This window comes from Pituophis catenifer, unplaced genomic scaffold, assembly GCF_029215685.1.
Source record: "Pituophis catenifer annectens isolate HBS135680 unplaced genomic scaffold, rPitCat1.0.hap2 SCAF_6, whole genome shotgun sequence".
Taxonomy (NCBI): Eukaryota; Metazoa; Chordata; class Lepidosauria; order Squamata; family Colubridae; genus Pituophis; species Pituophis catenifer.
The window spans coordinates 28170822-28194522 of record NW_027256886.1 but is presented as its reverse complement, the minus strand read 5'-3'; the positions used below and the strand labels follow the sequence as shown (position 1 = coordinate 28194522).

General features: G+C 35.0%; 1 protein-coding gene across 12 annotated transcripts; it reads left to right on the top strand.

Moving 5' to 3' along the window:
- Positions 1 to 385: 385 nt before the first annotated feature.
- TRPC1 (transient receptor potential cation channel subfamily C member 1) lies at positions 386 to 21752 on the top strand. 12 transcript variants are annotated; one of them, XM_070946406.1, is made up of 13 exons: positions 386 to 521; positions 1149 to 1303; positions 1446 to 1547; positions 2915 to 3117; positions 4521 to 4652; positions 6677 to 6872; positions 8478 to 8814; positions 10918 to 11057; positions 13589 to 13732; positions 15642 to 15817; positions 16812 to 17013; positions 17375 to 17569; positions 20848 to 21752. In XM_070946406.1, the coding sequence occupies exons 1-13, from the start codon at positions 386 to 388 to the stop codon at positions 21073 to 21075; spliced, it is 2346 nt and encodes a 781-aa protein (XP_070802507.1). In that variant the 3' UTR covers positions 21076 to 21752. The 12 variants fall into 12 exon arrangements, with proteins under 12 accessions (XP_070802507.1, XP_070802506.1, XP_070802509.1 ...); XM_070946405.1 differs by having other exon boundaries at positions 2894 to 3117; XM_070946408.1 differs by lacking the exon at positions 1446 to 1547.
- The last annotated feature ends 1949 nt before the right edge of the window (positions 21753 to 23701 follow it).

Here is a 23701-nt window from a genome sequence, read left to right as displayed (position 1 = left end):
TTTGATTAAATGAACCGCAAATGACTGACACGGTCCCTGCTGCTTTCCTCTTTGCCGCCCGGGCCAAACAACGGCATAAGAAGCAGCCCGCTTGCGTCTCCAACGGAACGGGTGACCGTTAACGGTCTTCAGCAACGGAAGAACCCCGAACAAAAAAAAAGCCTTTTGCGCGTGCGCGCGCGGAGCTCTCGGTCGCTCGCGCTCCCTTTTGACAGCTGCGCGTCGTTCGCTCTCCCTTCGGGTGGCACGTGAGACGCGCCTCGGTCGCGGGTATCCCAGCGGGGTTGCTGGTCTAGGGGGCAGGGAGGAGGAGGAGGAGGAGGAGGAAGGTGGCTTTCCAGAGCGGCCTCTCCGATGACCCACCGTTTACTGCGGGGCCGGCGCTATGGCTGCTCTATACCAGAGTGCAGACCCATCGGCCTCGGCTTCCCCGAACAAGCTGCTGACGTTGAAGGACGTCCGGCAGGTGAAGGAGGAGACCACCCTGGATGAGAAACTGTTCCTGCTGGCTTGCGACAAAGGTAGACCTCTATCTCTCGCTTTCCCCTTCATTGCCGCAAGAAACTGTTTTCGTTAGACCCGCATTATCAACTAGGAGCGGGCCTTCATCAATGAATCCCGCCCAGCATCCAAGCGGGCAACGCCGGAAAAGGCCGGGGTTCTGCTCCTTATTCCTGAACATACCTAGGATGAGAAACTTCAGTCCGAATAAACAGAATGTGATCCGTAAAAAGGGGTAGCAACTCTGATTCTGACCCACTGAGTAATGTACATTCCTTGTAATGAGCAAGAACAATAGCAAAAGGCATAAAACATTCCCATCTTTTCCTCCCTTCCCTTTTATGGGAATGTGAGTCTTGTTAGCTTGGTTGATGAAGGGTCTTGGCTAAAAAGCCCAAAGTTAATTAAATTGTCAAGCAACCCTAGTATAATGTGTCATTTTATTTAGTTAATTTCAGCTTTTGATCGCTCTTCTCTATTCCTATATTTAAAGGGGGGGAAGAGGGTAGTTTTTGGGAAATACTTGTTTTTAAATCAAAATTTACATATGACTGACTTGCTGAAGAATTTAATAAGTGTTTTTTTAAAAGTCGTTACAAATTAAAATCTAAATTGCTAAAAGGGGATTTTGTATATTATTGGTTTAGGTGATTATTACATGGTGAAGAAACTTTTAGAAGAGAATAATTCTGGTGAGATGAACATAAATTGTGTGGATGTACTTGGGAGAAATGCTGTTACCATAAGTATTGAAAATGAGAATCTAGACATTCTACAGCTTCTGTTGGATTATGGCTGTCAGGTACTACTAATAACATTAGTATAAATTTCAAATTTCTATTCTTTTTGCTTGCCCTTAGAACATTGTCATTTTGTAATTTAACAATGTATATTTTCTTCCATGGTATGAAATTTGATATTATTTGTGCTTTAATTTTCTTCAGTCTACAGATGCATTATTGGTGGCCATTGATTCAGAAGTTGTGGGAGCTGTTGATATATTACTTAATCATCGACCAAAGCGATCCAGTAGACCAACAATTGTTGTTAGTATTGCTTTAATTCTGTGTTTGAGAGTGCATCTCGTGATGTCAAATCTTTGATAATGGGAAAAGTTTGATCTTGAAAACTTTAGAGAGCAATTGAAAAGTGTTTGATTATATACCTGAAAATGGGCAGATATATTCATTATTTCTGGTTATTTATTAGCTGTATATACAGGAACTCATGGGCATATATAGCACTCTGCCACACACTTTTCCCCACAACAACAATCCTGTGAGTTATATTGAGCAGTGAGCTTCCATGGCTGAGGGTGGACTTGAAGCTATTTTACTGATTAACTATAAAGCATAAAAATTTTAAAAGTATTAGTTTAACCATTGTGGCATTCTGCTGCTTGAATTATAAATAATCAAATTGAAGGTTGTCTTAAATAAACATTGACTTGTATATACAAGTAGTCCTTGATTTACAACAGTACATTTAGTGACTGTTCAAAGTTACAAAGGCACTGAATAGAGTGACTTATGACCGTTTTTCACAGGACCATTGCAGCAATCCCATGGTCATGTGATCAAAATTCAGAACTTGACAAGTGAATGAAATTTATGAAAGTTGCAGTGTTCTGGGATCTTTTGCAACTTTCCAACAAGCAAAGACATGGGGGAAGTCAAATTAACTTAACAACTATGTTACTAACTTAACAACTGCAGTGATTCATTCAACAACTGTGGTGAGAAAGGTCGTAAAATGGGGCAATATTCACAAATGTTTTAGTGACAGAAATGTTGGGCCCAATTGTGGTTGTAAGTCAAGGACTATCCCATATACATTATAAAAGGGAATATTTCTAATTCTAGTTTTTATAAACATTACCAAAAAGATAAGAACTGTTACAGTATGTAAATTCAAGTGTAATTGTTATCTTCAATACATCCCACAAGGCTTTTTCTATTACAATTTTTTTTAAATTGGGAGAATCACTAGAAGTTACTGTTCAAATTATCACATACACATTGGTCTATTTTTTATTTTATTCACTTCAAGAACTATTGTACAAATGTGTGTCTGTAACTGGCTGCTTAAGAAGAAGGCACATATAAGAAGCATAACTGAGTTTATTCATTCTACTTCTTACTACCCTACCCCTAGAAATAAGAGAAATGGCACATATACTTTAGAATCATGTATGCATTTTTCATTTCAAGAAATAATTCTTCATGGAACAAAATGTACTTAGTTAACATTTATCAGTCATTACATCCAGTTTAGTGATTTTGAAATTAAAAATATTTTAAGACCTTAAAATGTATGTTTTGGTTTCAAATTGGATGTCTCTTAGATTTCATCTCTGCATTACTAATTCATCAAGCTTAATTTATTTTCTCAGACTTTTGTTTGTCTGTTGCAGAAATTAATGGAACGTATTCAGAATCCAGAATATTCAACAACTATGGATGTGGCACCGGTCATTTTAGCTGCTCACCGTAACAACTATGAAATTCTTACAATGCTCTTAAAACAGGATGTGTCGCTACCCAAACCTCATGCTGTGGGATGTGAATGTACATTGTGTACAGCCAAGAACAAAAAAGATAGTTTACGTCACTCCAGGTTACAATAATTAGATCTTCGTCCGTATCTGCAGTTTTTCCACCATTTTTAAGTAATAATCATAAAGGAGTTTAGTTTATATTTTAGAATAAAATGAATGCTCATGACAAGGAAATAATTGATAGAGTATATAGCTTTGCATGAAAAAATGTTAAGTTTAATGCCTGCCATCTGAGTAGAATTGGGAAAAATATTTGGATGATTGCTTATGGTCATTATACAGTAGTGAACACAATGGTTTAGTGATCTCACTGGTGATAAATCAATTTCCTACTATATCACTACTAATCCTGGAAAGAGACTTTTGTAAACAAGGAACTATTTTTTCTTTCATGTTATTATAAATTGCTAATATGTAGGCTGTTTAAAACATATTATTCATAAAAACAGATAAAACGGAATTAATTAATGTAGATTAAAATAGCAGACCAATCCTTGCTTTCACTGCCTTCCTAAAACACAAAACTTAGAGGCCAATATGATATTGGGTGCAAACTGTTCCATAAATGTGCATATCCTATTCCCAAATAGATTGCAGAAGAGATTCTATTTGGAGAAGGCAGTTCTGAAGTCAGTTGGAAGCTTAACCATGTAAGGTTTTACAGTATAGATCAAAACCAGCATTTTGAATTGTAGTTGGCAATTTATTGTCAACTAATGCAGCACTAGTGTTTCTTAACTGTAGTGGCTTTCACCAGGCAGCAGGCAAAGAGTTACATTCTGTACCAACTGTAGCTTCTGGGTGGTCTCCAAAGGCAGCCCAAAATTGAAAGAATTGAATATTCTACTTTATAAGTGATAAGGGCATACAGTAAATCACTATTGCAAAAGTTTCTTTCTTCCCAAAAGGCAATAATTGGCACAAAAACAGAAGCTAGGATAAAAGTCCCTTTGGCCAAAACTTTGGCCTATTTTATTGACTTGCTTTTTCAGGGACACTGGCATTGCACCCAGAGCCAAGCAGGAGCTGAAATTAAATCAGATTGTCAAGACAGGGAAAGTATCTCTCTTGTGCAAGGAATATTTTGCCACATCTAGTTGCTCAGAACCTCCAACAACATTTTGGTTATTATCATGAAATTACAATAATATCCCAAATTGGCAAAGTTGTTTTGAGTAGGATTAATGGGTTTGCATGTTTGGAGAATCTTAATCTAAAACAATTGTCCTTTGAACAATAATGGATAGCAGTACATCTTATAATAAAGTCTTTAATTAAATTTGTTATCTGTATTTAAACTAAATACATTAAGGACTTTCTTACAACACGTGCTTTGGAGGAAATAATGATAATGATATATGTCAGATTTCTAAAATAGATTTCATATAAATGATGAGTTGATACGTTTAATCAAATAAAAACTGTTTGTCTTAAGATGTGTTCTTTAAAATTGCCATGGCAGATTTCGTCTTGATATTTATCGATGTTTGGCTAGTCCTGCCTTAATAATGTTGACAGAAGAGGATCCAATTCTGAGAGCCTTTGAACTTAGTGCAGACTTAAGAGAATTAAGCCTTGTAGAAGTTGAATTCAGGTATGATAATATGTATTATTGTAATTTCAGCAGCATGACATTATTAGATGCAGGTATATCACAAGTGAGCCTGGCTAACAATACTGTATATATATATAGGTGTTGGTCGCCATCTTTAAAGCGCTCCATGGCTTAGGACCCGAGTACTTACGAGACCGCCTTCTGCCACCGATAGCCTCCCATCGACCACAGAGAGGGACTCCTCAGGGTGCCGTCGGTCAAACAATGTCGACTGGCGACCCCCACGGGGAGAGCCTTCTCTGTGGGGGCACCTGCCCCCTGGAATGAGCTGCCCCCGGAGATTTGTAGGATTCCCAACCTCTGCACCTTTCACTGCGCCCTCAAAACGCTATTGTTTCACCAAGCAGGGCTGGCCTAATGCTATTTCAATGGGTTGTCTTTATTTTAGCTTTTTTCAGCCAAATTATTTAATATTTTTAATTTGTCTTTTAACTTTTATATTGTTGTGGGTTTTATCTCTGGCTGTACACTGCCCCTCTGGGAGAAGGGCGGTATAAAAATTTAATAAAATAAATAAATAAATATGCTATAAGCAGAAAATTTCCAACGCAAACTCATTAATATTTACTGAGAAATGAGTCACACATTCTACAGCTCTTATTCCTAGACAAACATATTGAGGAATAAATAATATACCTGAATGTTGTTACTAAGGAACAAGAACTAAATACAAATATTTCATGAACTGTTTTAAGCTAAGTTAATTTGTAATTAACTTAGAAGATACTACATATACTTCAAAGATTTATAGCAAATGTTTAGTTAAGGGCAAAATCTACACAGGGTTATGTTGTGTTTCTTTTTGGTTCAAACACAATTATTCTGGTTATATATCAATTGGGCCTGGTGGCTCAACAGACTGATAGCATTGTGATTAACACCAGCTGTCTGCAATTACTGTAAGTTCGAATCTCACCAGGCTCAAGGTTGACTCAGCCTTCCATCCTTTCTAAGGTAGGTAAATTGAGGACCCAGTTTGTGGGGGCAATAAGCTGACTTTGTATAAATATACAAAAGTATGAAGGCTATTGCTTAACGCATTGTAAGCCACCCTGAGTCTCCGGAGAAGGGCGGCATATAAATCAAATTTAAAAAAAATATTGAAGAATAATAAGGGAGGCTAAATTACAGACATATACTGAAATATCTTGAAGGTCACAGAGACAAATTACTTTGGCACTATTGCCAAGAAAAATATAAGGTTGCATTCATGAATATTTCATTTTTTATTTTGATAACGTATTTCCATTTTGCATGGTAATGAAATGATTTTTTAAAAAATTTAGAACAAACAATCCATATGCATCACTGAGGATTTAAAAAGATAAAGTCTTCTTCAACTCAGGCTTGATTCCTGATGCCATTATTTATATTAGCTTAAAGCTCAGAGATTTCTTGGTGGTATCATCCAAATACTAATCTTTCAAATTTAATAAAAATCAACACAGCACTACTGCTATCTCTAACATTTATTTAATTTTATTAATTTGTTTTTACAATATATATAACCCACTTCAGTTCTAACAAAGGGTACAATAAAACTCCACTCCCAAATGCATTAAAATGTATATAATAAAAGTCATCCATAAATCTAATAAATGAAATAAAGGATATTTAATGACAATGTAGCTAAATTATTTAAATTATTTATTTCTTATGAATTTATGAATGCGTGGCAAGATATATAGCATTCCCTCTTCCAGTTTTCCCCATAGCTAAAGTCATCCATATCTGAGGGATTTGAACCTGAATCCCCTGGTCCTAGTCCATTACCTTAACTACTATACCATCTTTATTTTTAAAAAAGTTTGACCTTTTTCAATGACTGAAATAATTTATTTGAACCATCTTGATTTCAGCTGATTCCAGTCTGGTATCCAGTTTTGTTCAGGAAGGACCTTTATTCTTTTTTGTTCGTATTAGCATTAGATTAAATCTAATTAGTATTGGATTATATTAAATTAGCATTAGAAGTAATTTTTGTTACTTTGTGTATTTCTTAGAAATGATTATGAAGAACTGGCTCAGCAGTGCAAAACCTTTGCTAAAGATTTGCTTGCTCAGGCACGGAATTCCCGGGAGCTTGAAGTTATATTGAATCATACTGCAAGTGATGAACATGTGGATAAACGAGGATTACTAGAAGAGAGAATGAATTTGAGTCGCCTAAAGCTTGCCATTAAGTATAACCAAAAGGAAGTATGTCAGTTTTAATTTATTAAATATAGAATCCTGTTACAAATAGATGGGATAAAACAGATATGTGTCTTAGTAAGTTTCCAACTTCTAATAATTAGAAAAATTGTAATATTCATTCAATACAATCTATTCAATTTCTGTAGGAAGTCCTTGACTTAAAATCTTTTGTTTGTTTTATGAAAAAGCACTGAAAAAAGTGATGTAGGATCACAGTCCTCACACTTGCGACCACTGCAGCATCCCTGTAGTCACATGATCAAAACTTGGGCTCTTGGCACTGGCATGTATTTGTAGTGGTGGATTATGTGATCACTATTTGTGACATTCCCAGCCTGCTTCCAACAATCAAAATCAATGGCGGAAGCCAACTTTGCTTAATAACTGCATGATTCACTTAACAACCATGGCAAAAAAACCTTTAAATTGAGCACCACTCAACAATTGCCTTGCTTAGTAATGTAATTTCTGGTCTTAATTATGGTTGGCAGTCAGTGATTATCTTTGATATAAACATATAGGATATAAATTAGCAGCCTAGCACAATATTTTTCTCTATAAGACAATAGTCAATGTATTTGTGGGGCAAGAGTCTGAATGGAAAGGGAGAATTCATGCCATAGTAGTATGAGTTTCTTTTCACGGCTCAGTAGATTCACTGGTTTTGCTGCTCTGGTTCTTACCTCATGCATCTGATGTGGCACAGAGTTTTGAATTTTACTTCATCCAGTTTCTGTTGGCTGGCATTATATAATGTAATGGTACTACAATTGCTGAAGTTAATTGCCTCTATAAAATATGGTGCAAGGTAAGCAACACTTTCACATTTCTCTTTCTCACATGACCATTTTTGAAGTTTAATTTCTTGTTCAGCATTCCAGTCATATTATTGCTGCTGTTTCTGTTGCTGTTGTTGTTGTTATTATTCCTAGTTGAAAGTGAATAACTAGTTTTACAATCCTGCTGTTTCTTACGTTGGATTAAAAGCCATATGTTGCCAGTTTATAAACCTGCCAGAGTTCTAGTACTTTGCCTGTCTATGTGTGTGTGTTTAAAGAGCATTGCTTTGTAAAATGGGAAATCTTTTTCACACATATAATTCTGAGAAAGCACAGCCCAAAGTAATGGATATTATGAGATATGGTTGCTATAATAGTTAAGATTTTAAATATTTTATTGTGTGTCAGGCTAGTGAGTCCAACAAAAATAGCATTGCACTGTTACATTGCAGGTCTTGCCTTTTCTATATGAATGTTGTGATGTGACATAAAAAATATGGTCAAAAGAGGTGGAGCTTATAGTACAATGCAGCCTTCATCACCAATTCAGCAGTTGGGGCTGAGGACATCACACAAACATTTTTTACAGTTCTAGTATTAGCAAACATAAAATGAGAAAGATTGAGTATCTGCTTTAAACATACAATGAAGTTTAATTAACTGATTATATTTAATTATATAGAATTTACATGTTTAAAATGAATTTACCCTCCAGTGCTATTATGTAGCTAATTATTTCTGTCTACTTTTGTTATTCTTTAAACTAAGAATGTAAATCATTAGCTTCTTTATAAAATGCTTATTCATGTAAAATATTTTTCTATTCCAGTTTGTTTCTCAATCTAATTGCCAGCAGTTTCTCAATACTGTCTGGTTTGGACAAATGGCTGGTTATCGCCGCAAGCATACATTTAAGAAGATTTTGACAGTCTTGACAGTTGGCATCCTTTGGCCTCTACTATCTTTTTGTTATTTATTGGCACCAAGATCTCAAATAGGCAGAATAATTCATACTCCTTTTATGAAATTTATCATTCATGGAGCTTCTTATTTTACATTTTTGTTATTACTTAATTTGTACTCACTTGTCTACAATGAAGATAAAAAAAATACAATGGGACCAGCATTAGAGAGAATAGATTATCTTCTATTACTGTGGCTCATTGGTAAGTATAAAGAATATGAAACTGTTAAAATTCTGACTTTATCAATGAATACATTTTGGATGGCCACCTTGTGTGATATATACTTTAATATAACATACAATTTTATAAGAACAATTCTGGGCTGAATATCAGTGAACTGAATTGAATTGAACTGTCTGTTTGCATGATGGCAAAGTTAGAAAAATCTGTGCTTCCAGTCACATAAAAAGTTATAATGGCAGGAAGGCAGAATCTAGATAGATGCAGATGGGGTATCTTTATTCTTGTGCCTCATCTATGTCTGTAAATGTATTAATTGATCCTTCAAGAACCAGCAGTCTGATATGATAATAGAACCAGCAGTGGAGCATAAACTATTTCTCAGTATCATTGAATTTTAAGTCTGTGTAAAGCATGCAGAATTTTGAAAAGTATATTATCAACTTAATATAATTGAAAAGTATATTAACACCCTCCTCAAAACATTAAACAGCTATGGAAGAACTTTCTAAATGTGCGCTTGTATGTACATGGGAGACTGCTTCTGCTGAAACTTCCAGCAAAGTAGTAGCACAGATAGTAGGGGACAGTCTTTGAAACAGACATGCAAGTTTTCCAAAGGATGTGCCTGCTTTCATGTGTCACATGAAATGATGAGTTCTTTTCTTTGCCTTAATCTGCTTTGTAAAATGCTTTTTCCTAATACCTTGCACCACTCATTGCTTTTTAAAATAAATGTAGCAACCTTTGGTGTGATTTTCTTTACATCAATAAAATTGCAAATCATATTTTGGTCCCCTAAGACTGATATAATCCTATGAAATAATAATTGCTTGATGCCTTTGGTATGCTAATTTTCTCTATGTAGCTGTGGTTACAAGCATTTGATAACCTTAAAGAAGTAAAAAAAAATGTATTGTGGTTATCTGTTAAGATGAAAAATATCTTTAGACATCTACTACTGAAAGAGCAATACTAGGAAGTGATGTCAGTTACAGAAATGCTATTTTGCATGGTAAAATGTGAAGAGATATGTAATCCTTAAACATTACTTCTTTTTAATCACGCTATGACATTGGAAAAAATGTAAATGTACCAAAAAGTAAATAAGGCCACAAAACTAAGGTACTACAGCAACTAACTCACGGCCAATTCACTGTAGGACAATTCAACAAATACAAAAGTTAAATTGATTTCTATGGAACTGTGGCCAATAATAATAAAATAAAGTCAATCCAGAAATACAAGTTACAATACTTTTGATGAAAACATGGTCACCAATAATAAAAATAGCTGAATAAAATGATTAATATAACATTGAATTGTCCAAGGATGAATTGTCCTATGGCGAGTTGGCCGTGGCGAGTTGTCCCGGGGTGAGTTGACTGCACTAAGTTGGCCACAGCAAGTTGGCCATAGCAAGTTGTCCTACCCATTACAGCATGACCTATGGAGTGCTTTATAATGGCCTGCATATAATGGCTCAGCTTATCATCACATTTATATTATATCAACATTCTGGCTTGTAGGAATATTCAGCATTTTAAAAACAGGACAGTGAACAAATTGCTGCTATGGTAATGAGGCTTATCACAAGATGATGTGAATTTTTTGTCAAGTTGTTGTGTTACCTACTGTTTGTCTGTGGCTAAATAGTTTGTCAGTTGTTTGTACCAGATTTAAATTAACATGTTTTGCAAACATATTGCTCTCAACTTTTGAGTTTTACCTACAATACAAATATATTACCAAAAAAAAATCACTGGCTTAAAAGTTGGGGAAAAAAGTTGTTGAAAAATAACAAGAGGGGGAGACAAACTCACTTATATTCTCAACAATTATGTCTAAAACAATGTTATATAATATTTATTATTAAATATAATAACATATTTATAGTGGAAAATTAATTTTTATAAGGTAACTGATTCTTTTATTTGGAATATACTGTATATTAGATAGTTCAGGTTTGATATTGTTTTATCATATTTTATAATACTATAATCTGCTTTTTCACTAAAAATTCCTTGGAATAAATAGTTCTTTATTAGATTGACCTTTCAGTTATTTAAAAGTATACCTAGATAATACTGAGATTGAATACCCTTTTTCTTTTTCTGTTCTAAGGAATGGTATGGTCAGATGTTAAAAGACTTTGGTATGATGGCTTGGAAGACTTTTTAGAAGAATCAAGAAATCAACTTAGTTTTGTCATGAATTCTTTGTATTTGGCAACTTTTGCTCTCAAAGTAGTTGCCCATAATAAGGTAATGTTAACATGAGCATTAAGTTGTTGTATTTTTCAACAATTGAAGTCTTAAGGACATTCATTCTTAAAATTGTCTGGTCTGGTCTTTGAGTTCGGTCTATATATATTAAAGCTGCTACAGAAAGTAGACATTTTACTTACTATGCATTTATGTGTTTATTATTTAAATTTATTGGCTGCTCATCTCCAGTTGACTTGGGCAAAGCACAAAACTAAAAGAGACATAAAAACAACTAAAAATGTATTTCTTGTTTGTTTTTTTGCTAAAGTTCTTTTTGGGATAACTACAGTATATATGAATAAGATACATTTCCAAAAATAGAATATGAAATAGCAGGAACATTACAATACTGTTCAAAGGGCCGAGCTGAGGATTTTGTACAGTATCTGGATGATAAAATAACTCAGATTCGGGAAGACTTGGCTGCTGACTGGGTTAGTTCAGACGAGATGACTGAGGCAGGCCTTGAGAGTGTTATCTGGGAGGAGTTTGATCCCGTGGCTTCCCGGGAGGTTACATGAGGCTGGCTCCAGGGGATTATCAACGCTTCTTTGAGTGAGGGTGTCCTGCCGGCCGCCTTGAAAGAGGCAGTGGTGAGGCCTCTCCTCAAGAAGCCATCCCTGGATCCGGCTGTTTTGGCTAACTATCGTCCAGTCTCCAACCTTCGCTTTATTGCGAAGGTTGTTGAGAGTGTGGTGGCGTGACAGCTTCCCCAGTACCTGGATGAAGCTGTCTATCTGGATCCGCTCCAGTCCGGCTTCAGACCTGGGTACAGCATGGAAATGGCATTGGTCGCATTGGTGGATGATCTCTGGAGGGCCCGGGATAGGGGTTATTCCTCTATCCTGGTCCTATTAGACCTCTCAGCGGCTTTTGATACCATCGACCATGGTATCATGTTGCGCCGGCTGGAGGGACTGGAAGTGGGGGGCACCGTTTTGCGGTGGTTCTCCTGCTATCTCTCCGACCGGTCGCAATCCGTGTTGACAGGGGGGCAGCGGTCGACCCCAAGGCGCCTTGTTTGTGGGGTGCCGCAAGGGTCGGTCCTCTCGCCACTCATGTTCAACATTTATGTGAAGCCGCTGGGTGAGATCATCCGTGGTTTTGGGGTGGAGTTCCATCAGTACGCTGATGATACTCAGCTGTACATTTCCACCCCAGACCATCCCAATGATGCCTTGGAAGTGATGTCCCAGTGCCTGGAAGCCGTGCGGGTCTGGATGGAGAGAAACAGGCTTCGACTCAACCCTTCCAAGACTGAGTGGCTGTGGCTGCTGGCGTCCCAGTATAGCCAGCTGACGCCATCGCTGGTTATTGGGGGCGAATCATTGGCCCCCACAGAGAGGGCCCGCAACTTGGGTGTCTTCCTGGATGCACGGCTGTCTTTAGAAGGGCATATGACGGCTGTGGCCAGGGGGGCTTTTTGTCAGGTTCGCCTGATACGCCAGTTGCGCCCCTTTCTGGACCGGGACTCCCTACGCACGGTCACTCAAGCACTTGTCACCTCTCGTCTGGACTATTGTAACGCTCTCTACATGGGGCTCCCCTTGGGGTACACCCGGAGGCTCCAACTGGTGCAGAATGCGGCCGCGCGGGGGATTATGGGAGCGACGGGGCGCTCCCATGTGACTCTTCTCCTGCGCGAGCTGCATTGGCTTCCAGTGGACTTCCGGGTGCGCTTCAAGGTGTTGGTGATCACCTTTAAAGCGCTCCATGGCTTAGGGCCAGGGTACTTACGGGACCGCCTTCTGCCACCAATAGCCTCCCACCGGCCGGTTCGCTCCCACAGAGAGGGCCTCCTCAGGGTGCCGTCAGCCAGACAATGCCGGCTGGCGACCCCCAGGAGGAGAGCCTTCTCTGTAGTGGCACCTACCCTATGGAACAATCTACCCCCAGAGATACGAGTGATCTCCGACCTCCGGACTTTCCGTCAGGCCCTAAAAACTTATTTTTTTCCAGTTAGCCGGTCTGTCTTGATTTTAGGGTTAGTTTTAAAATTTTAATATTGATTTTAAATTGACAAGTTTTAAATTACGGGCCAAATTTATAAATTATTTTAACTTTATTTTTAACTGTAATGTTATGTATAGATGTTTTTATTTTGGCTGTTCACCGCCCTGAGTCCGAAAGGAGAAGGGCGGTATAGAAATTTGAATAATAAATAAATAATAAAATAAAGATATATCTGGAATTATTATATTAGCTTTTATAAGCTATGGGCATTATGCATATACTGTATTATCAAAATTAATTAGAAATAACCTAAATATTTAATACATGCCAATAGTTTGGCTTTTGTTTCTTAAATATAAAGCACACCAAATTTCCTAGTAATAAACTGATGGATTACAGTAATCCCTGTATGTGTAAACACATACTATATTTCATACATACGTATTTCAGCAAGCACTTTGTTGTGTAGTGGTGTAGTAACCTATTAAATAATGAAATATGTTTCATGAGAGATACTGCTGAAATATTCATCAGTTATATCTGAAGGAATGATAAGTTTTGTTTAAAAATTCCAGTTCCATGATTTTGCTGAGAGGAAGGATTGGGATGCTTTCCATCCTACACTTGTGGCTGAAGGACTCTTTGCTTTTGCTAATGTTCTCAGTTATCTTCGACTGTTCTTCATGTATACAACAAGCTCCATCCTGGGTCCACTTCAGGTATCTTTTTACATGACTATCAACATTGATGTGATAGTAGCATATGACCACCATTATTTACTGTAGGTCTCTAGTTTTTCAAGTATAGGCCTTCTTGGTGTAATTAAACTTACTGAAATCATTGAGTGTATTCACAGTTGCCCTCCCTACCATATCAACCTAGCTATGCAGGTTTATGCATGTATGGGTAAGGTGTGGTTGCTTCATTGAATCAAACTGTAGAAACAAAATTAGAGTTAAATTCCACATGATTCAATTGGTAATATTTATTTATAAAGTAATTGATTATTTATTTATATATTCTTAGTGTAATCAAGGCGCACTGTGTTTTTCCTCTATACATGAACACTCAAATATGAGTGAATAAATGTGAATTGTGCATAAATGCCTAATATCTATGAAATATTGTTCTGTTGTCTGTACTTATTTCTTCATATTTCTTCCATTTTTAATCACAATTTCTCTTGCAAATTCCTTATTATTGTTTATAACCATTAAGAGTACAGATTTGAATTCACCTTGAAAAGATTCAACATGTAACATTTCTTTGTGTGCTAAAGCTATTACATGCATTTTCATTAGTCTCGTAAGCAAAGTCAGCATTCCAATATACCCAAACAGGCAAAAAAACCAACCCATTCAATGAGATACTAATATTGAAATGACTACAGATATAGTAGTAGCTGATATTCCATTTTACAGAAATAGAACTTAACCTTTAAATGCCCATAAAGACATCCCATCAAATGAAATGTGAGGCATATTACTGCAATATATCCATTTTCATTGATATTGACAAAATAATAAATATTCCTTAAATAAATTTTGAAAAGCTATTAATATATTAGGCATGTTTCATTGTAAATCACTTCATGGAAATATTAATGTCAAAAATACATTGGAAATATATTCATTAATAAATTATTGCTATTAAATAATTCTAATTGAAATGGTTAATTATGTGAAAATGGTTTTAAAAAGGGGAAAGGTTGGAAGCACATTTTATCTGTATACATATACTTCTAAGTGAAATCAGTGATTTCAGCAGTGGTTAGAAGGCAATACTGCAGGCTAATTCTGCTGATGGCCAGCTGCCAGTAGTTTGGCAGTTTGATTCTCACTGGCTCAGGGTTGACTTAGCCTTCCATTCTTCCGAGGTCAGTAAAATGAGGATCCAGATTGCTGAGGGCAATATGCTGACTCTAAACCACTCAGAGAGCTGTAAAGCACTGTGAAGCAGTATATAGTCTAAGTGCTATTGCTATTGCTATTAACAGTTTGTTAAAGGTTATGAACTCCATCAAACATGTGATACTAAATTATTTCTGAAACAATAGAAATGTTTTATGCCTAATATTTCCAGGATTTCAAGGGGAAGAGGGTGGAGGATTGAGATTTAAAGTTACATAATTCATAGTTTTACAAGTTCTAGTGTTCTTGTATCCCTATTCTAGATACATTACCTTAAAATGAAGATGTATCTACCTTCTAGCAGGAAGAAAGCTCAATAAATAGCTATTTACTTTTAAGTCAACAATAATATAAATGTATACCTTTTAAAAAATAGGTAACTTTCTCGTCTCAAACTTATTTTAAATTTTAGAGAATAGTATATTATATTATATATTATTATATTATATTATATTATATTATATTATAATTATATTTATTATATTATATTATATTACATTACATTACATTACATTATGAATATTTGCTATTTTAAACTAATTATTTACTTAGGATATTTTTTTACTTTTTCATCAAAATAAAATGAAATTAAACATTCCATTCGCTCTTAGAGAAACACACTCTTGTAATTTCATGGAATTTTGTCTGTCTCTCTTTTTTTTAATTTGCCAATACCTGATGTTAGTTTAAGTAATCTCAACTAATATGTATTTTACAGATTTCAATGGGGCAGATGTTGCAAGATTTTGGGAAATTTCTTGGTATGTTCCTTTTGGTATTGTTCTCATTCACGATTGGGTTGACTCAACTTTATGATAAAGGATTTACTGTCCAAGAAGAGAAGGACTGTGCTGGGATTTTTTGTGAGCAGCAAAGCAATGACACATTCCACTCGTAAGTTTCAGTGCTCTCTGTGCATATTGCTGGTGCTTTGCTTATACCTTGTGTGGTATATGCTAATTACTATAAACTATCTAATTGTGTTGTCATCTTGATAATAAAATTGTTAATCCCCTTACTTTAAATGTTTAGTTGATTCCATAGTATATATAAAAATGGCATTTATTGAGCATGTAATTGACTCATGAAAGATTTTACTACAGTCCTGTTTAAGCAAATAATTTTATTTAATTATATAGTATACCCTATAGAGCAATCATAATGCTACATTTTGTATTTGATGTCAAATTGCATTCAATGAGTTGAAAAATTTAACTTACAAATTGTTTTTTCTCTCATATTCACAACTGGAAAAATAATATCAAACCTCTATCACCTCCTTTCAGTTCTACTTATACTGTGCAATACATTTAAAGATTAGTCAGTCATTCTTGAAACAAATATGATTAGCTGTCTCTTAAATACAGTGTCCATGCTAGTTTATATGTTTACCCATAAATCTGTTCCATCTTATTTTTATGTTGAATTCAGAACTTTAAAATTTTGCACGGATTTATATTAGTCTATTTGTATTTATTTCTGCCTTTTGACATTTATTATTCATGATATATTTACAAATGTTTACATATATTGTGAGATAAAATTTGATATATGTAAACCAATGCAGATTAAAATCCAATTCACATATTAGACCATGAAGTTGCAATGAAGTTATTTTAGGGTCACATATATAAAGTTCATTTTTATCCTGAATTATTAATCAAACCACATATTATAGAGTACTTCTATTTTCACACTTTCACCCTGCTATATACTTATCGTGTGCTTCCTCTCACACTAGGTTCCTATACAATTTTAGATCTAAACATTCGAGTAGCATCTTTATTTTAATCTGCATTTTAAACATCATGAGCAATACAACAAATGTATTCTTTCCTTATGTGTTTTCAAGGATTATCTAATCAAAGCTTTTTTTTTCTATCCGTAGGTTTATTGGCACCTGCTTTGCTCTGTTTTGGTATATCTTCTCCCTTGCACATGTAGCTATATTTGTTACCAGATTTAATTATGGTGAAGAATTGCAGTCTTTTGTGGGTGCTGTTATTGTTGGCACATATAATGTAGTAGTTGTGATTGTTCTTACCAAGCTTTTAGTGGCGATGCTTCATAAAAGTTTTCAGCTAATAGCAGTAAGTACTTTTAGTGTTTATTGTTTTATTGCCATTATAACAAAATTTGAAGCCTGAATAATAGTGTCATCTGGATTAGGATGTAGAATTTTCTATTTGTTGTGAATACATTATAATGCCTGGAAAACACTGATGGGACTCATCTGTCTTCATTAATAATTCATAAGCTAAATCTTGTCTGGGTGGGAGGAAGAGAAAAAAAAGTCAAGATCATAAGTGCGTAATTGAACCCTTTATTTTTGTGTGACTCACATTAAAAGGGACACGACATAGAGGGAGCACATGGTATCTTGATGCAAAGCTGTGTTTAATCATAATTTAGTAAAATTTCTGACATCTTTATATATTTTAAATAATTTAGAATCATGAGGATAAGGAATGGAAGTTTGCTCGTGCAAAGCTCTGGCTTAGCTATTTCGATGATAAATGCACACAACCTCCACCTTTCAATATTATTCCTGCTCCCAAAACAATCTGCTACATATTTAATAGTCTCAGTAAATGGATTTCTTCTCACACGTCATCGGGCAAAGTTAAGCGGCAGAACAGTTTAAAGGTAAGGAATTGTTTATATAATAATGTACAATTATTTTTTATTGTTCCTTCATTACTTGGAAGATTTATATAACTTGTAACAATCATAATTCTGGGCAATGTACATTAAATGACCTCTTTCATTTAAGGTCATGCAAATATGAATCGTACATCAACAAAAAGCAAAACTTATAAACAAACACGTCAAACAAAACATAGCCAAGCTCATTAATTGCACATTCCATCTCACACGATATATGGGTTCATATAATGTCTTGGCCCTAGGGATTTTCCATGTGCATTTCCTAGGGAAAATCCTCATTTTAAGGCTTTCTTAAAGGCTAACTGGGTCAGAACTATCCAAATTTCAAGGGCAGGAGGAGAGAGATATTTCCAAAGAATAGGTAACGAAACACTGCAACAGAAAAGGCATGCCTCCTAAGTCATTACTTTAAGGAGGAGACCTGGAGCATGCCTATCCTGTAAAGGGCATGGATAGGCAGAATTAACTGGTGAAAGGCAGTTGTGCAAATAATCCAGGCCTGTACCATGTAGGGTTTTGTAGGTGAAAACAACTTGTTGAATTACACAGAGATATCCTTCCGGAGGAAGTGCAGCTTGTGAAGTAGTGGTGTCAGATGAAGATACTGTTTTCTCTTAGCAAACAAAGTATACTTCTATGTATTACACCAAAGTCTCCTAAATATTTAATCTAGTTTATCTACATGGAATTTGGGCAGCCTTTCAGTGGTCGAGTCTCACTCATTATGAATGTTTAGTTTAGTTTAGTTTAGTTTATTTGATTTGTATACCGCCCTACTCCCGAAGGACTCAGGGCGGTGAACAGCCAAGCAATAAAATACATAAATACACAAAATTTAAAAACCAGATAAAATCAAATTAAATCATTTTGGCCCAGACAGATTAAAACACCCCAATAATTTAAAAACAGATTAAAATTTACATATTAAAAGAGGGAGATTAGGCCAAGCCCGCTTGATGGAATAAAAAGGTCTTCACAGCACGGCGGAAGATGCGCAGATCCGGGATCCTCCATATCTCTGGGGGGAGCTCATTTCAGACGGTAGGTGCCCCCACAGAGAAGGCTCTCCCCCTAGGGGCCGCCAGCCGACACTGTTTGGCTGACGGCACCCGGAGGAGTCCCTCTCTATGAGAGCGTACTGGTCAGTGGGAGGCTATTGGTGGTAGTAGGCGGTCCCATAGATAACCAGGTCTTAAGCCATGGAGCGCTTTAAAGGTGGTAACCAAAACCTTGAAGCGCACCCGGAAGTCCACTGGGAGCCAGTGCAGCTCGCACAGGAGAGGTGTCACATGGGAGCGCCATGACGGCTGCACTCTGCGCCAGTTGGAGCCTCCGGGTGCTCCTCAAGGGGAGCCCCATGTAGAGAGCATTACAATAGTCCAGGCGGGAGGTGACGAGGGCATGAGTGACCGTGCGTAACGAGTCCCGATCCAGAAAGGGACGCAACTGGCGAATCAGGCGAACCTGATAAAAAATCCTCCCGGTCACGGCCGTCAGGTGCTCTTCTAAAGACAGACGAGAATCCAGGAGGACGCCCAAGTTGCGAGCCCTCTCCGTGGGGGCCAATGATTCGCCCCCAATAGTCAGTGATGGCGTCAACTGACTATATCGGGACGTTGGAAACCACAGCCACTCGGTCTTGGATGGGTTGAGCCTGTATGTAATATTAAACTGCATTAGTTTTTTTCTGCTAGCAATTTGTGTTCAGTTTGTAAAACATACTAGCCTATATCTAGATAATTAAAATAAAAATCTGAGGGATTGCCTGTCTCCGAATAGTTTCTGCACATATAATACAATTCAGCAGGGTGGACGTGCTCTGGATTCTGTTAATTAAAGAATATCATCTCACAAATTGTGTCTTCTCTGGGAATGATTCCCCAGAGATCTATATGACACTCATCCTTACGATACTGAATACTTATTTAAGATCTGGTTGTTTTCCCAATTCTTTGGGACAGGATGATTGTGATAGTTATAGTAATTATTTATAGTACTTTTGGCAAGGAAAAAGAAGAATAATTTTGTATCTCAAAAGAGAGGTATTTTTGTTTTTTAGGGCAAGTATATTTTTAACAAGTACTGGAAAACATCAGTTCTAGCCAGATTACTAATCAGTTGTTACCCTAGATTGTAAAATAACTTCCATGTACTTAGTTTTTAATTATGCTTATTAGTATAGGTAAGTAGATGCATACATTCACACATAGATAATTGTCTGATTCTTATGTGTCAGTTATGTCTGAACAACAAAGACTATATATAACAATTTATATCTAGGCATCTTATTATTAAGGATTTAAGTCTTTAGGGAATATTGTAGAGATATTTACCCATGTAGATGTGGATGTGGTCATAAAGGCAGTATGCTTTTGTTTTGTTATGAAAATGAAACCAATTTTGGTTTATTCAAAAACATTTGTTGAACAACCATGGTAAAGCAAACTGTGTTCTGGATTAGGACGAGTACAGGTCACAGTCCAATTGGCATCCTAAAATAATTGTCAGGTTTCTTGAATCAACTCAAACAATCCATAGTATTGCTTTTAAGCAGAGCAAACTTACAAATTCAATATGGTCTTATTCACAATAAGGCCATATGTTGTGGCATAAAAATGCACATGCACAGGCACAGCAGGGCAGTTTTAAACTGGGACTTTAACACTGGGTTGTTATGACTGGTGGCAGATAGTCCTTGACAAACTTTTAGAAATTACATCTGTTGTAATATTTTGGGCAGGTTCTTTTTTCAAATGCTATGCAGGCAGGTAAAATAGACAAACCAATAAAGGTTGCTAGCATGATAGCTTCTGTACAATTTTGGAATTTCGGTCCTTATTGTACAATATGCATGTTCTAGCCGTATATTGCCTGAGTTCAGTAAGCAGGCATTAATTGCAAATATAAATAGGGATAAAATGATTTGTGAGATACAAACTTTGTTTGCTATAGATATTAAAAATCAGCCAAATTAGTCAAAAGTTGTCATTAATCCAGAGGAAATGGTTAAATGATAAATCAGAAGTTGCACCTTAGTTATTTCTTTGATGCAACTGCTGACAAGTCTTATAGGGCATCATTTGTGCCTTGTAGTTTATTCATGGAATTTGTGACATTTGGGAGAGGTGTTATTTGGATGATTAGCCTGTAGTTATGATGGAGTTTGATTTCTTTGAATATCTCAAGAATTGATTGATATTTCGTTCAAAAATGATTTGCTACATCAATTTATTTAATTTGTCATCATTTATTTAAAGGAGTGGAGAAATTTGAAGCAAAAGAGAGATGAAAATTACCAAAAGGTGATGTGTTGTTTAGTCCATCGTTACTTGACTTCCATGAGACAGAGAATGCAAAGTACTGATCAGGCAACAATAGAAAACCTGAATGAACTCAAACAAGATTTATCAAAATTCCGAAATGAAATAAGAGACTTGCTTGGTTTTCGGACATCAAAATATGCTATATTTTATCAAAGAAACTAATTTTCAAACTTTTCTAATGATTCCACTCAGGCACCTACATTTGCAGTATGTTGGGTAGGGAGAGAATCTGGTTCAAAAGCAGTAATTTTATTAATATATTTTTAAAATGCAATGGAAAAACTGTTGCCAGATTCTGTTGTGAAACAGTAACTGGTGATTTTGAATTAATGTGAAGCTTTTGATGTATATAATTTGTAAACTGTATAGTCAGCTAAATGGAAATATTTTGTTATATGTCAAATTTGATATTCTCATCATATGGACATTGACTAATTTATGTGTACAAAATTGCACTTTTGAGAAGGGGATGTTTAATTTTTTCCTCTTTCAAGTATAAAATGAAGGCACAAATTAATTTTGACATGTTTTAAACAATTGTACCTTTCTAAATTAATATAAGCATCGACCAGTTATGAGCATATTTTTAAAAACTACATTTCTGAAAACTGTCAAATTAGGTTAATATAATACCATTTTAAAAGAATTCTTTTGGAGTTGGAATAATATTGAAAGGCCGTATTGCCATCCCTGTAACATTTTGATCCTCAAAGACTGATGAATGATACCAAAGAATTTAATACTTTAGAATTGACTTTATGATTTCTTTTTCTTTTTTGTAAAATGATGGCTGACAAAATTTCATAATTGAAGGTACCATTTTTATCTATATCTCTAGCACCTATTTATATCACATTATTTCCAAGATGCAATACTTGAAATAATGAAATTTCAACGTTCTTACTCCTTTAGATAATTCAGCAGCATTAGATGGAAGCATGGTACTTCTGTTAACTGTATTAGTTACTATAAGAATTAATTTTCATTATAAAAGTAATATTGAAATGTTTTATCCTCTTAAAATATTTATAGTAAAACATTTTACTAGTATTATGGGCCAAGTAAAGTGCAACAAACGTATTTTCACTGTTTTCATTGAAAGCATACAATATTTAACCAGATTACCGGCTCCATTTTGCAAAAAATACTTTTTGAAGTCATCATTTGTTTAAGTCTCATACTTATTTTTTAAATATATTTTATGTTGGAGTGTCTTAATGTATATATTGATACCCAGTTTATGTTTATTTATTTTGTAAATATAGTAATTGATTATTTCCATTAAATTCTGCAAACTATGGCTAACAAGTGCTGGTCATCTAAGTAATTGCTAAAAAATTGGAAATAAAGAGAATGAAATTTAAATAAAATATTTCTTCTGAGGCTTTTTAAATACGTATCCCCACCTATACAAATTATTTTTGCATCACAGAATTATCGAAAGTGATTATAAAGTTGATTCTTTTGAATTGTCTGTGTATTCCATTTGTATAATAACTTGAACTTATTATCCCCCAAAAGAAGATGAATTTTTGGATTAGAAATTGAAGATTTTTACTTAAACACTATTTAAGTGCACTATTTTGTATTGTATCATTTATCTTGTCAGTTGAACAGTATAGAAATAAATTGGCATTTTGGTAAAAAAAAAGTAATACTAATCTTAATGTCTGATCCAACTTTATTCTCAGAAAAATCATTTTATTGTTATGAATATCATAAAAAGGTATATAATTTAGAAACAGTGTAATTATAGAAAACCAAAAGCTGTTTTCTGGTGTTATTTTTTTCCTATTTTTTCTTTCATTTTCTTCCATTCAGTCAAAACCATAAATAATGTGCTTTCATCAATTAGCAGAAAAATAATGGCAAGAAATATATTTAAACATCATATAAATGAACTGAACCTAGTACATGGTTTTCTTTTGGTACTTTGTATTACTTTTAAAAGAGATTTTACAAACAATTTGTTCAGGACCTAATAATCTGAATATATTGTGTTTTCTACTCCCAGAAAATCTGTTTAACAATAAAATAAAACAACACCTGATAAAGAAAAAAAATTATTTATCAAAATAATTCTTCAAAAGTACAATACTGGAATAGATCATTCAAAAAGCAAAATAAAAAGAAGTCAATCAAAATACTTTACAATATGGCAAATCCAATACAGCACAACTTCATTTGATAATTTTGGATTATGGAGCCAACTCCATAGGGACTGATTGTAATCTGCCTTAATTTAAAGCTTCTGGCATTGATGTATTTTATTTGCATCTATTACTGTATGTGAGCAAGATAATTCAAGAATAGAATTTAAAAATAATAGCAAAATATCAAATCATGATAGACTACGATCTTGCTTTTTCCAACATAATACAGTTCATGTTTAAACATCCTGGAATTTGAAATATTCAGATTCAAAAATAATGAGATTAGAATTATACATTTAATGTTATATTTTTGAGCTATAAATTTAACATAAAATTAGCATTCAAAATGAATAGGTCAATCTTTTGTCAAACCTCAATAAAATTATCATTGGCCAAGCTGGCTCTTTTTAACTGACTAAATATTATGTATTAGAAACTGTAAGAATAAGTGTCCTGCAGAGTTTTACTGATCCTATTAGAGATTTTATTGAAGTTCAGGGTCCAAAGTATATTTGAATTAGAATCGTCTGATAATTCTACATTTAGTTTAGAGCCATTCTATAATCTTGAGCCATGCAAAGCCAGAGTGGATTTAAAAAAAAAAAAATCAAATCTGCACATTTAACAATTAAAGC

Bases quoted from the DNA above. Each gene is read 5' to 3' on its own strand.
- TRPC1 (XM_070946405.1), top strand. From the start codon at position 386: ATGGCTGCTCTATACCAGAGTGCAGACCCATCGGCCTCGGCTTCCCCG. The intron at 13,733-15,641 runs GTATCTTTTTAC...TGTATTTTACAG, and splicing joins CCATCCTGGGTCCACTTCAG to ATTTCAATGGGGCAGATGTT. The intron at 17,014-17,374 runs GTAAGTACTTTT...TAAATAATTTAG, and splicing joins AAAGTTTTCAGCTAATAGCA to AATCATGAGGATAAGGAATG.